This window comes from Pollicipes pollicipes, unplaced genomic scaffold, assembly GCF_011947565.3.
Source record: "Pollicipes pollicipes isolate AB1234 unplaced genomic scaffold, Ppol_2.1 Scaffold_6629;HRSCAF=7858_pilon_pilon_pilon, whole genome shotgun sequence".
Lineage (NCBI taxonomy): Eukaryota > Metazoa > Arthropoda > Thecostraca > Pollicipedomorpha > Pollicipedidae > Pollicipes > Pollicipes pollicipes.
The window spans coordinates 99180-114605 of record NW_023596909.1 but is presented as its reverse complement, the minus strand read 5'-3'; the positions used below and the strand labels follow the sequence as shown (position 1 = coordinate 114605).

The following is a 15426-nucleotide window of genomic DNA, read 5'->3' as shown; positions in this document are numbered from 1 at the left end:
GCTGTGCTGCAGGCAACTGCTCGATAAAAGACGGCGTGCCAGCCGCGCACCGCGGAGGTTGACAACCCCGATCCGCCGACGCGACACCGCGGCCCCAAATCGATAATGACTTCTCAATACCCGCATCCGAGGATGCCCCAAAGAGCCCTTCACACGAGATGAAGACGAACGTGGCGCAGCCCCGGGATCCCGCAAAGCTCCCGTCGCGCACGGCGCCGCCAGCCGCGTCGGTGACGACGCGGTCTGATCCGGCGCCGGTGCCGACCCCGACGCAGGCGGGTCGTCGCGGGTCGCTCAGGCCGTCGTCATAGACGATCGATTTTTGGCGGCGCGCAACGGCGGCGAACAGACGAACGCGACGCACCCCGATCCCGGCCCCTGGCGTCGATTCAATCTGGTCCGCTTTTGATTCGCCGGCTTGGATTGAATTGACCTGTTTAGAGCGCTGAATGCATCTTTCGGCGGTGTGCAGCGACAACATATGATTTGCTGGCGCAGAAAAGGCGGCGGTGAAAATTCGTTTTGAACATGGCGTCTGCCTTTACCCACCGTGAGGCCCCGACACCTGTCTTTTGAATTCGTTGCGATTCAAAACTCCCTTTGCGCTGCGTGGCCAACAATCCGAATGATCCGCTCTTTTGGGTTTAAAAAGTATCACACGATCATTCACGTGAATTCGTGTGCATTTAGGCAGAAACAATAAAACGACATCGACTAAGCGAAACAACACAGCTCCACCGCGCGGCACGACCGGTCCTTTGTCCTGTTAGCTGGTTGCGTCAGAGTCGGTATTTATGCGAGCAAAACACGGGTTCCGTTTCATCATTCATCCTCCTTTACCATTGCGTACCAGGTGCAATACATCAGCCAAATATGCTCTGTTTGCTGGCTCTGAAATAAATAAAACATTGAGGAAACACGAAAAAGGAGAGAGGGTTGGCGATACCATTACAAAGCGGATGAAACGGGATAGCGGAGATATAACGGGAAAGGGATAACGGAGAGCCCGGCCCCAACCGGCAAAGAGACAGACAGGGGTGGAGGGACGTCAAATGAAAGAGACAGGGAGAGAGAGGAGATGGGTGTGAGGGAGTGACGTAGGAAAATGGAGGGAGAGGGGAGAGAGGGGTGAGGGAGTGAGAGGGGAGAGGGTGAGAGAGACTGAGGGATGGGGGGGAGGGGGGCGACGGGGCCTCTGTGCACCGAGGCGTACAACCCCTCTTACCCATCGCGCGACGGGCATGGCGTGCGCGAGCCTGCCGGGCTCGCTGAGGCGACGCTGTTCGATGTGATACAACAGATCAATACCAGATAGGTCGGCCATTGTGCACCGCTGTTGCGTCTGTCAGACGGGTGGGGAGGGGCCGCCGGAGCTTGCCGCCCGCAGACCCTCTGCACCGCCGGCAGCAGGACTCCACTAGACACGCCGTACCAGCCGGATCTCAGAAACTATGCAGAACGCGACCTAACCAGCGCCGTGTCACTGAATATGTTGGCTGGCATTTGCGGGGAAAGATGGAAAACGCCCACGAGCGGTGAACGCGCTACTTGCCCTCGCATGTCTGAGTGACAAGAAACGCACCAACGGGCTGAATGGCACGGCGCCGCTGCCTGGCGCCAGCCCCCCCCCCCCCCCCCCGATTGCATGCCGCAGAACAAGGCATGGACCGATTAGCGCCGGGCGGAATTTAACCAATGACTGCATGGACATTCCCGTGGGGGGTGGCGGGGGGGAGGGGTGGCATTGTGTGGCCGTACAGAGGACTCGGACGATTCAGTTGCCCCATGTATTTCAAGCGTTGAGGCCCACTTCAGAGCGTGATGCAATATTAGCCAATGTTCCAGGTAATCGCGCCATATCGTGCATGCATACCTGACAGCTGCCACCATTGTAAATGCATGCAAATATCGAATGTGTCACGACTGTCAATGCATGCAAATGTGCCACGCTCGTGAATGCTATAGACTGCTGAAATGAATGCGGAGGGCCATACAGGCTACACTGAGCATTGAGTGCGTTGTTCGACGATGGATTCAGCGTAGCTTGAGGGGGGGGGGGGGGGAGGCGGCGGGAACGCTACGCAGCAATGACAGGGGCACTGAATTGTTTAGGGGGCTTGGGGAGGGAGAGTCGTGCACCATTCCTGACAAACTGCCAACGGTCTAAGCTGCGGCGGCAAGCAAGACTTGGCATCCAGAGACTGCAAAAGACAAATTAATTGAGCCGACAAATCCGTGCGCGATGCGCCACTGTAATTAAGTGAGAATTTCTGCCACTGAGCATGCATTTGCCACGCCAGGTTTTTGAAACAACTCACCCGATGTCGTGCCAGCTAGAGCAGTTACCTCAAGGAGGCACAAAACGGCCGCTGCCCTCAACTCCGCTCAGTAAAAACATTTATGTTACAGCATGTGACACGAACCCTTACAATGTACACGGCCCCCGGGTGTGTAATAGTGCATGACGATCATGACGATAGGGACAGTTTTGGCCTACGCCAGCAGTCGGGCCGATTACGCGTGTGTGCAATACTGTAATGACGAGTGAAACACGCCAGCGCCCCGGGCGCAGCGCGTCACCGGAGATGCGCGCGCGCTGGCTGCAAAAACCAGCCGTTACGCCAGTATGCGCTCGCACGCTCGTCAGTAATGTTTGTGTGCGTGTGCGCGCGACAGGCGGTCGGATACAGTCTCGGCGCAGCGCCGCGGGGAGAAAGTGAGTCGCGTTGTCAGCTGGCGCAGCCGCCGCGGAGGTGACGGCCATGTGCAACACCCAAGCGGGCGTTTAGGCCGGCAGCCGTCGCCTGCTGCGGACGCCGTCCGGCCCGCACGGTCGTCGCGGCCGTCACACGCAACGGGGCAGCTGTCCCGGCGCGGGACTCTCCGGGTGAAGACGCTGTCACGAGGACAAGGATGGTCGCCTTCACGCGTCCACGTTGGAAGGAATGGAAAATGGTCAGTTACCCGGCCACCCCCTGGTGGATATCCGCCGCTCTTCCTCCCAAAGCGTCCACTCGACCACCCACCGAAGTGAACATGCATCAGACCAGCTCGCCGCGCGTCCACCGGGCCGTGACCTCTGTCGGGTGTAACGCGGCTGTTCACCTGGCGGTGCGGGCCCAGCCCAGCTCATCAAGCCGCTCCCCGGCCGGGCGTCCCAGCGGCGAGCTCCGCCGGGGCTGGGGAGAGCAGCGTCCAGGCCATCCGACCCCCTTCCAATCAACCCTTCCCCTCCCCCCGCTCGGTATGTCGCGATGGCATCGAGGCCGGCTGGACCGCTCATCCGTCTCCACAGTGCTCGCCGCTCTCGTGCCTTGCCGTACGACCGGCCAGGATTGTACCGTGACTCGAGCGTACGCAATTATGTAATTCATGCGGGAAAGATGGTATCTGGGCTTGTTGATGTCGACTGCGGCCCGGCTGGGCGAGGTCAGCCGCACGGTCTGTCACCCTCCCTTTGGCGTGACTGTTTCTTGGAATGTACAAGGAGCACGTTTACTTCGTAAGTCGTCATCAACTATTCATTGGCGCGTGTGAAGGGCAAGTTTACTTAGCAAACGCTATTCAGCGCGCCCAAAGGTCACGTCCAATGCGGCATCGTAAAAATACCTCGGCTGATGCCAGTGGACGCAAGGATGGTGTGAACGTATGAATATTACATCCCCTTACAGCACTCATAAAATCATACTCTTTACGCCATATCAGACATCTGACCATGTTCTTCTTCAAAACGCCGACAATCACACTCCTCACACCGCACCAGGCATCTGACCACACTCTTCCTCAAAACGCCGACGTAAGCTGCATATTGCAGAATTACATTATGCAATTGCATCGATCCGGTAAAACGCGTTATTCCGGGTCTTTTGAACCCCTCGTAGTCGCTGCAAGTTGGCTGTGGTCCGGTCTGGGTTCTTTTGGTCCGTTGGCTGACCCGGATCACTTACGCAAGCCCGGGCCAATCAGTGGCCAGCGCTGGTGTGAGTAGCTGCTAGACATCCCAGGCCGTCCTGGATCATCCGGGGTCGCAGTTGGTCGCCCAGTATCATCCGGGGTCACAGTCGGTTGCTAAGGATCATGCAGGATCATTTTGAGTCGTTTCGGAGCATTTGCAAACAATTTCGGGTCGGGTCGGATCGGGCTGGGCCGGGCCGGGTCGGGTCACGTCACGTCGGGTCGGGTCGGGTCGGGTCGGGCCCCTGACGGGGTCGCCTGAGGTCCGGCCGTAATTCCGGCACTTAGCCGCTGCCGGCGCGGCGCGTCTCGTGACGACAGGCCGTCAGAACGCAAATTAATTGCACGTCGTTACCCCGGTCTGCGTTAGTTGCTCAAACGCAGTAATCGGCGACCACTAAATCCGTCCGGTCGACGCGTATTTGTGTGACGCATGGACGGCGCGAACGGCAGGGGCGGCGCGCTTTGCGTGAGCGAATAAGCCGACTGAGTCGGCCGCCACGTCTACCCCACGACGGGCTGGGTTGGTCGAAGGCAGCGCCTTTTGCATGGGTAATGTCTGTGTTAGTAAATTATGCGCGCTCTGCGCCCTGCCGTGGGTTTTTACAGACAGCAGTCGACAGTGCAGACTCAGCTTAGATGATTATGTTCCCTAGTTAATGGCTGCACATTGAATATGCAATGATTTAATGTACATTTCACAAACTACATTATTCATCGCCACACCAGGCACCAGACAATGAATCCTGAATAGCTCAAGGGTCATTTTACGCTTACCCGTATACTATCGATCCCGTGTTGGTTTGTGAAAAACATAGACAGCCAACCTTACAAAGCACTTAGCTTAATCATCAGCGTCAGTCGGCACACGGTGGGAGCGTGACAAACAGCTGATGTCATAGAAACGGTCCCCTGACTTTCCGCCAACGTCGCCAGAAAGTCGGGGCCCATTTAGAGGCATTACTTCCGCGATGTTCGCTTAACTTTACATGATAAATTATATACAAGAACTAAAGTTTGCTTCTTGATAACCCGCTGAATTGCAACATTTCGCCGCCGGTTTAGTGGGAAGCTTACAATTCACCGCAGTTGGACCGTTAGAAGTTTCCGCGAGTCCATTCGACAGCCCTGTCCGCCCGGGATTTCCGAGCGAGCACATCTTTATGAAAAGAACCATCCCATTGTACTGAAGGTACTAAAGAAAAATGAGCCATTACTTACAGCGGATGGTAAAAGCTTACAGCGAAACTGCAGGCAACAAGCAAGTATAAATCGATACAAGTCGGCGCCATCTACCGAGGCGATTGCGTCATAATCCCGTCATTGCATTAAGCCGTCTGACAGTGGCCAGAAGACTCAAGTCGCCTCTCTAGCTGCAAATAAGACACCTTCAAAAGGATTGCTCTGCCCACGAGCGACATAACTCAGCCAGGAGGCGCGGCCGAGTGCAGTGACTTGCCTGTCCAGTCGATAGAACATGGGGTGGTGCTGAGCCGGCTGGTGATTGTGATGTTGGTACCCCACTGACGTCATCGTGTCCACCGTTGACGTCATGGGCGCTGACATCTGAAAAACGGACGGATGTGACTGGCGGCAGGTACTGTTTCATGCCGCGTGGTCAGGAGAATGCAGCTGTTGGAATGCCCGCCTCCAGGGCGTTATGGATCGATCTGTGGCAGCATTCGGGGCGGAGAACGCCGTAGTTTTCGGCGTCCTGAGTCTAAGCTTTGTTTGACGAGCTAGAACTCGACTCCAACAACAACTCAACAGAAAACAAACTTCGCCGCGCCGCAGAAATCCCCACACTCGGTAACAATTTCGACGTCTCAACAGCTGGCGAAACCGGATCGATCCGCGTCTGGGCCTCCTCGCCGACAGGACCCCTCAGCGGAGCCAAAGGACCGCTGCTACAGGAGGGCGCCGCAGGAGGACTCTCAGGAGCCTTGCTACCGGAGCGCGCCGCGGGGGGGGGGCCTCCTCAGGAGAGTTGCCCCAGCAGCGCGCCGTGGGAGGGCTCCACAGGAGCGTTGCTACAGGAGTGCACCGCGGGAGGCCTCCCCAGAACCGTGGAGGGCCGCGCCAGAGCCATCGAGTGGGGAGCCGAAGCGTCCCCGCGCCGCTGTCGCCTGCTATAGTATTCATTGTCGGGCGGGCACCTTCGCGGACCGGGACGCGTCGACCGGCTCAATCCGTTACAAATCATGATAACTTTGGTCATATAGCCAGAGAGTTGTGAAGTTGAAGCGGCTGGTTGGCCTAGCGCCGCGCATCGTTGCCGTCGGGAGCCACGGCGTCGGAAGCGACGGCACTGACGCGGCGCCCGTCGGGCTGGCAGGGGTGCCCTATCGCGGTCGGTCCTCATCAAGCATAAGGCCCGGGATGAACCCAACATCTGCCACACATCTACAAAATGTATGCAGTAAAAGGCGGCATTCATTCCAGTGTATCAAAAGTGCAGTGCCTTGTTCAGTCCACCAACAAAGACGACTGTGACTGGAGTCGGAACTAGCTAAGCTCCCGTATGGATGCTTGCGATTGACTGAAATTAGGCCGTAGTTCTTATATGCGATCAGCAAGCGGTGGCAATGATCACTGACCGTGGCGGAAGGACTTAGTCATGACTGTGGATTCGTTCGTCCAAGCAACAAATGAAGTGATTTTCCTGGAGTTCTTGCCAGAACAAAGGTTACATGTCCGTTGATACAGGAAAAGTCACATTCCGTAAGCAACCACTCCTTCCCGGCGAATCAAATGTTTATGGATGGTTTGAGTTGTTCAACATCCTGATCTGACTGGCATACGGGAATGCGGTGACACGGCCTTAGCAGTCCGACAAATTACCCAAAATTGCCGCATATATCGTCAAAGAGAAAGATGAAAGATCTTACACCAGACTCCAGAGCGAACATAGGGATTGATCAAAGCTCCAGCACTCAGCCTCCACTGCAAACAAAGAATGAACCCAACACCGCCCGCATCCTGCTTCCTCCGAAACCGGGAAAGATAATCCCAACTCCGCTCTTTATCTACATCCCTCGACCGAGATAAGCCCATGTCCGGGCACTCAGTTTTCGCAGCAGAACACGCCGTGGCGACACTGCCCGAGCGCTTGCCGCGCGCGGCACACGCTACCACATCAAGGCGCCACTTTCACGGCGGAATGGCGGCAGCGACAGTGCCCGCCACCGATCGTCCGCATGGGGAGGCATCCGTGCGGACGTCGCCGAGGGGGTCACTGGATCGGATCCGGAGGCACGACGTCTGCACGGGGAGGCACCCGTGCGGACGTCGCCGAGGAGGTCACCGGATCGGATCCCGAGACACGACGCCCGCACGAGAAGGCGTCAGTGCGGACGTCGCCGAGGAGGTCACCGGATCGGATCCGGGGCACGACGTTCGCACGGGGAGGCACCCAGAGCCGCCGTCGCTGTGGAGGTCACCGGATCGGATCCGGAGGCGACCGTTCGATGCAGCAGCATGCCCTCTGAGGTCAAGGACGCCGCTCGGCCGCCTGGGCAGCGGCCGAGCGGACGGTGCTCACCCCGAGGACGACGGGCTAACCGGCCACAGTTCGAACGCACGGACGCGGGATGTTCTGGCGCGCCGGGACGCTGCAGGAGAGACAGGCCGGAACGTTTCCCCGGAGGGTTGGAGCGGGTTAAAACATGTCTCAGTAACCGGAGGCGGGTCAGACCACCGTCCCGGTGAACTGAAGCAGTCCAGGGCGTTGTCCCAGTGAACTAGGACAGGTCGGGGCATTGACCCGTGAACTGGGAAACGACAACGCTGTCCAAGTGAACCGGGACGAGACTGAGCATTGTCCCAGCAAACTAGGGCAGATCTTGAGGCATTTGGCACCGCAGTCCAACGTGAACAGTGCTTCAGTGAACTGGGTTGATTGCAGGCATGACCTGCTAGAGCAACAGCGTGAGCAACAACACCGTTGCTCCAGTACACTGAGGCAGTTAACTGCCAGTTCAATCGGGCTCCACAGTCGAATTCAAGGCGTCATCATTATGGGAACAAAAATGCGGACCACGCAAACCAGCACAGCTCTACACGCTAGCTGCCGATTGACGGCAAAACGAAACACCACATCGTGGACTGTAGCATCGTTGCCGTAGCGAATCGGAAGCAGCTGGATGCAATCCGGAAAGGGCTCAACAGTAACTCCCACCGTCAATTCGGGAAAGGCACTCTTTAAATACCAACATGGCGTCGAATTCCAGGGACTAGGTCACTGTTTCAACAATGATAATAATGTTGATTGGAGGTTCACGTCCAACGAACAGCCAGGGTTATTACATTCATGCACACCCCGGTCGGTTGACAAAGCAGAAACATCCATGAGTGAGACGAACGCCGACCTATACCTCTGGCTTCTCCGATTGGGCTTAGGTCGACCCATGCCTCTGGCGCCTCCTATTGGCTCAGGTCGACCTGTGTCTATGGCGCCTCTGATTAGGCTCAGGTCGACCTGTGCCTCTGGTGCCTCCGATTGGGCTCAGGTCGACCTGTGCCTCTGGCGCCTCCGATTCGTTCTGGTCGCATAAACGCCAAGTGGAGCCCAAACCCCGGCGGAGTGCGACATGGAAAAGAAGGCACGCCGGCATACTGGCAGCAGCGGTCGAACGACACGGCAATCTGTAGAAGGCACGCCGGCATACCGGCAGCAGCGGTCGAGCGACACGGCAATCTGTAGAAGGCACGCCGGCATACCGGCAGCAGCGGTCGAGCGACACGGCAATCTGTAGAAGGCACGCCGGCATACCGGCAGCAGCGGTCGAGCGACACGGCAATCTGTAGAAGGCACGCCGGCATACCGGCAGCAGCGGTCGAGCGACACGGCAATCTGTAGAAGGCACGCCGGCATACCGGCAGCAGCGGTCGAGCGACACGGCAATCTGTAGAAGGCACGCCGGCATACCGGCAGCAGCGGTCGAGCGACACGGCAATCTGTAGAAGGCACGCCGGCATACCGGCAGCAGCGGTCGAGCGACACGGCAATCTGTAGAAGGCACGCCGGCATACCGGCAGCAGCGGTCGAGCGACACGGCAATCTCTAGAAGGCACGCCGGCATACCGGCAGCAGCGGTCGAGCGACACGGCAATCTCTAGAAGGCACGCCGGCATACCGGCAGCAGCCGTCGAGCGACACGGCAATCTCTAGAAGGCACGCCGGCATACCGGCAGCAGCCGTCGAGCGACACGGCAATCTCTAGAAGGCGCGCCGGCATACCGGCAGCAGCCGTCGAGCGACACGGCAATCTGTACAAGGCACTGGCATACCGGCAGCAGCGGTCGAGCGACACGGCAATCTGTAGAAGGCACGCCGGCATACCGGCAGCAGCGGTCGAGCGACACGGCAATCTCTAGAAGGCACGCCGGCATACCGGCAGCAGCGGTCGAGCGACACGGCAATCTCTAGAAGGCACGCCGGCATACCGGCAGCAGCCGTCGAGCGACACGGCAATCTCTAGAAGGCACGCCGGCATACCGGCAGCAGCCGTCGAGCGACACGGCAATCTCTAGAAGGCACGCCGGCATACCGGCAGCAGCCGTCGAGCGACACGGCAATCTGTACAAGGCACTGGCATACCGGCAGCAGCGGTCGAGCGACACGGCATCTGTCGTGCTGAGCTCAGCATGACGTCACGGCGACTGCAGGTGGTCTGGGACTTTTCAATGGTGCTCTTCCGCGGGCGAATTTTCCTGTCTAACTACGCTCTGCAGACGACCCAGCTTTGCGACGGTCGCGCAGGCGGTCTTCACACTGCCCAGCAACTACGACACCAAGCGCAGCAGCGCGTGTAGTGGCGGCGGGTTGGCGGCGCAGCTCGGGGCCTCCCCGCACGGGTAAGCTGGCTTGGCAGAGGCATTGCGCACCCGACGGACCGTCCGATGTGGAACACTATCCAGGAGGGGGGGTTACGACAGGGAGCGGCCGGGATTCCCGTCCGCGGAATGGTCGGGATTCCCACCCACGGATAGTTATGAACACCGGCAGCCGGATCGAGGCACACTGAGGTAAGATCGGCATAATGTTGACATGAGAGCCGGAGCTATTTTCCGAGCCTTAAGACGATTGGTCCTGAGTTTCTTTTGTTTCCGGTTCATCTCGAATGACGACAGGAAACACACAGCAGTGACGTCACGAGAGGCCAGCAGTGACGTCACGAGAGGCCGACGTCACGTCGCTCAAAGCAGTCTTCCGTCTGACTTTAAAAGCACTTGAATGCTGCGCAAATGTTTGGCTTCGCTTCACAAGATGCGTTTTTATATGGACTTTTCGCGCCCCCGTTCAATCACGACCGTCCACCCACTACGCCAGCAGACGCATGGTGCGGACGCCGTAATTCGATAGGCGACAACAACCATATAGTGCGAGGAATAAGGACTGCATTTCTGATTCGATAAAATTCCCCTACATCAATGCCAACTGATAAAACTCAAAACAGTCATTAATCGCGTACACTCTTATGCCTTAATCATTGCTGAATGCATGCTAAGATGTGACAAGCCTTAACGCCTCACCAATCCTCCCTGAGTATCTCAGCTGTCCCAATTCTCCCTCAGAATCTCAGCTGTTCCAATCCTCCCCGAGTATCTCAGCTGTCCCAATCCGACCTCGGTATCTCAGCTGTCCCACATCTCAGCTGCCTGAATCCTCCCTGAGTATCTCAGCTGTCCCAATCCTTCCTGAGTATCTCAGCTGTCCCAATCCTCCCTGAGTATCTCAGCTGTCCCAATCCTCCCTGAGTACCTCAGCTGTCCCAATCCTCCCTGAGTACCTCAGCTGTTCCAATCCTCCCTGAGTATCTCAGCTGTCCCAATCCTCCCTGTGTATCTCAGCTGTCCCAATCCTCCCTGAGTACCTCAGCTGTCCCAATCCTCCCTGAGTATCTCAGCTGTCCCAATCCTCCCTGAGTACCTCAGCTGTCCCAATCCTCCCTGAGTACCTCAGCTGTCCCAATCCTCCCCGAGTACCTCAGCTGTCCCAATCCTCCCTGAGTACCTCAGCTGTCCCAATCCTCCCTGAGTACCTCAGCTGTCCCAATCCTCCCCGAGTACCTCAGCTGTCCCAACCCTCCCCGAGTACCTCAGCTGTCCCAATCCTCCCTGAGTATCTCAGCTGTCCCAATCCTCCCTGAGTACCTCAGCTGTCCCAATCCTCCCCGAGTACCTCAGCTGTCCCAATCCTCCCTGAGTACCTCAGCTGTCCCAATCCTCCCTGAGTACCTCAGCTGTCTCAATCCTCCCTGAGTACCTCAGCTGTCCCAATCCTCCCTGAGTACCTCAGCTGTCCCAGTCCGACCTCGGCCGACAGAAGCCGGAAGCGGCGCGCCGCGGCGCGACCCCAAACGCGCTCATTACCATAGCGGCGGTTGTGCACGACCCTTGCGACACGACCGCCACCGGCCGGGCCGCCTCTCCCGGTGAAAGGAGCCGTGCACGGTCGGTGCACGCGCACGCACACGCGCAGCACTGCCCGGCACTGTCGTACCCGCAGGACGCACGGCCGCGTCGAAGGCCTGGGCATCGATCTCGGCTCCAGACAAGCCGACGTCGGAGCGAGGTGCAAAGCTGGCAAGCACAGTTCCGGCCGGGTATGCGGCAACCTGCTCACACAGTTCCTGACAGCCCGCTCGGACCGAATGCAAACGGCTGTCATGAACTACTTTTAGAAGAAATTCTTTGAAAATGACCCGAGCTGATGTGCTGCAAACATAGTGATTCGCTACTGAGATGCCGAAAAACGGCTTGAATCAATTAGAAATAATTAAACATGCTGGATTGGCATGGCGGGACCGCGCTAACAAAAATATGATCACGGAACACGTTCGCTGGGCATTAAAAATGCATGATGGCTGTTACGTCGCAAATACACATGCATGCATATGCACGTGCATGCAAGCACGCAATGCATGCTTTATCAACCAGGTACAAAGAGAGCTCTTAAAACCTCATTTTACGTGCAAACTTCTTTCATGCACATATTTATCACTGACATCTAAACAAATAGATGTCGAAATGCGTAACATCTTGCAACTGATTTCAAAATCAACATTCCTGCATGGCGTATGGCACACAACTTGTTGGCGAATGGTCACGGCGTATGACATATAACCTGTTGGCAAATGGTCACGACGTATGACATATAACCTGTTGGCGAATGGTCACAGAGCACAGGCTCTAAATTCAGCCAGCGACACACAACATCTGTAACGTGTTGCTATGATTAAATACGCTGTTTTTAATTTACTGACTTAAAGTAAGCAATACATTGCCAAAGTCTGATCATAAACCATTCAAGGGAGGTACATTCGACATGTTAGTTTCTGCTATCATATACCTATGTTAAGCGGTTCTTAACAGTAAAAAACCTGGAACTGATACACTTCCTTTTCAGCAAGCTGAAATGCCAACCCTGCTAGCAGATATAACATGTTTATATGCTTATGATAAAGGTTTCTGCACCTAACTGCTAGTGGTGACAATTTAAGTGGCAGCTGCATTCATACGTTCTGAAAATTAGATGGATTCCAAACAATTTTGAAAACCAAACATGAAACTTAAGGGACGAGGTGGTAAAAACGGGATGAAGAACTCCAAAGATCAAAGTTTCTGAATGGGCATGCACTACAATGTACTTCTCTCTGGAGTTCTTAATCCCGTTTTTACCACCTTTACCACCGCCTTCCACTTCAAAGGTCGAAGTTTTTGAACGGGCATGCACTATAATGGACTTACCTCTCCTTGAAGCAGAAGGCGCCTTTTAATTGCGAAAATGTAACCAAACGAATGGGCAAACAGCACAACAAACTAAAATCAACAAGAGGATGCAGAGATCAGCAAGAAGGAGGTCAATAAAAAACAGCCAGGAAAACTTGCAACCAGAAAGTATGTTCAATCCAACATTCAAGGATAACATTAAACGACTTATCATGTACATTCCTGTCTCGGATTACACGCTAATACCTCGTAGGGCCGCCAGCAAAAAGAGACCTTCCAAGAACAGCCATTGTCAGCTCACTAGAAGGGAACGGAATCTTGTTCAAGGACCTCTGGGACGGTAAAAACCTCAGGAAACCCTAATGAATAACAAACGGACAACAGCCATAGCTTCCCGAACTGTTTCCAAACGGGACGACTTTTCAAACGATACATTGCATGAGAGATGCTCAAACGGATAGCCCTTCACCAGCACAATATGTCGCAATGAGGATGGTATCAGATCAAAGACCAATCAACTGTTATTGCAATGGCAGCCAGTCGAGTGGTACCGATCGACCCCAAGCCATGCCATAAAAAACAGCCACCACCGCTCGCCACCACTGGGCTGCCGCCACCCAGAATACGAACAAAATTCGCCCTTCGTAGTTTTCTCTACCGCGCCGCGCGCACTTGGAATGGCCTGATATCGGAAGTAAGACAGCGTCTCGCTCCGCCCTGTTCATAGAGCGGGGTTTCAGGGGCTGTGATCCTGCGTTGCTAATTTCCCGCGCCATCTCGGCTTTTTCATCGTGGGTGGAAATCATAATTACTTTTCTCGTATGAGGTTCAAATGCGCCCAGAGTGGCTGAACCATGAACTGCATCCTGCATTATCTTTCATGTGTTGACGTGGTCGCCATAAGACTCATCGAATGGAGGTGCCTAATAAACGCATCTGCGTCTGTATCCCAACTGTAGTCAAACACAACCGCCCGACACCGCAGCAAACCGCACTCGGTCCCCTCCCCTCCCCCCCCCCCACTCAACACACACCCCAGCTCATTTATAACCGGCTGATTAGCTTAGGGTCGCCGTAAAATTTAACAGCCGACAACGCTGCCATGTCTGAGAACAATTATTTGAGCGATGTGCGCGCGGAGCACATCGGGAAAACAGCGGCCGAGTATTGCTCCACAATGGCCCGTCCGAATGAAAACGGACCGATTAACCCCGTTACGAAATAAACGACGCCGGTCGCAGCATATGAATCCCTTCATCCTCGAGAGTAAATAGCGCATTACTTCACGGAGAACTGGGGCGCATCACTCCGTTGTCAGGATATCCTAATCGTCCACCAGCTCCTCACGTTTGCACAACCACCTCCACAAATGGGTGCAAGGATCAGCAGGTCGCTGCACGGTGGCACGTGACCCGACAAAGCCGTTACCACCCAAAGTGAGCTAGGCACTCCGCTCTCGGCCACAGGCGCTAAGCGGACAAGTCACGTGCGTCGGGGACAAAGTAGGGGCAGAATGAGGGCGGGCGGGCGGTGTTTATGCAAATCAAACCAGCAATGAGAACGGAAGTCTTGGACATTGTATCGTTATGCACTGGTCACTTTGCCCGCGCGGTTTTCACATGCCGTCCATCCGCCAGTTCAAGAACGCAACGAGAAGGAAACTCTTGAAGATATGTTTCTGTCATGCAGTAGTAAAATTTCCTCATTTGGCATTTACGTGTCGTCCATGCGCCAGTTCAAACACAGCACGCCAAAATGAATATGTGATGACGCAGCTGTTCACATTCATACATCTGGATGGACAGACAGACGCATGCGGAACACAGCACCCACCACTCCCTTCGGACCTCGCCGCGTGCCGTAGACCTCACCTCCATGGTGGGGTACATGTTGTTCTGCTGGCCGGCGCCCTCCGACAGCAGCGGCGGCAGGTCAAACTCTTCGTCGCCGAGGCTGGGCGTCTGATACGTCTGCGGGCGGGGACGGCCGTGTCAGCGGGCAGCCGCGGTAGCGCCGGGGGACATTGCCACACACCGGCGCCGCGCGCGCGCGTGCATGATCAATGGACAATGCCCGCCGGCTGGCCCACCCATCGACCGTCGAACGATGACCTCCCACCGTTCGACAGATTCACGGCACGCCGGGCCCAGCGCGTCGGATCCACCGCCGCGCGCCCGCCGCCGCCGCCACCGTCGGCCTGCCCCACTCCCGCCCCAGGGACGGGGCGGGGACGCCCCGGGCGACGTTCTAACCGGCCGCCAATCTGTCGGGCTCGCGGCACGAGCCCGCCCCACCTGTTAGCAAATCCGCCCGCTAATTGCCGATGAGACGGTCTCCGCGGCGCGTATTTGCGGCCAGGGGGCCGTCGCGGCCCGGCGCCTCGGGCGATGGCGGTCACAACTCGGCCGGAGCCGCCTGCCGGGGGCTCCCTCGGGACGACCAGCCGACGCCGCGTCAGCTGAACGGCGCCCGGGGCACCAGAGCGGCCCAATCAGAGCCCAGCCACCGCCCGCTGGACCGAGACGTCGCGGCGCAGGTGCGACGCCGAGGAGGTGAACTTCGGGGGTGTTAGTGATGTCGGCGGTGAACAGGCCAGGTGGCGATGGCACGGCTGTTTGAGTCGCGGGCGTGGGCGGCAGACCGCTGACTGACGGGGTATCTATCACAGGCCGTCGGTTCGCCGGGAGCGAACCGTGGTCACGTCCGGGGTAATCGCCGATCACAAAGGTCAGCTGGCCT

At 56.7% G+C, this 15426-nt stretch overlaps 1 protein-coding gene across 1 annotated transcript in view; it reads right to left on the bottom strand.

The window, feature by feature from the left end:
- Window positions 1-15426, bottom strand: part of LOC119107030 (TOX high mobility group box family member 3-like) — a 38663-nt gene that overhangs the window by 19674 nt on the left and 3563 nt on the right. The window contains 2 exon segments of the mRNA XM_037230383.1: window positions 5414-5520; window positions 14559-14657. Coding sequence (XP_037086278.1) covers window positions 5414-5520; window positions 14559-14657 — 206 coding nt within the window.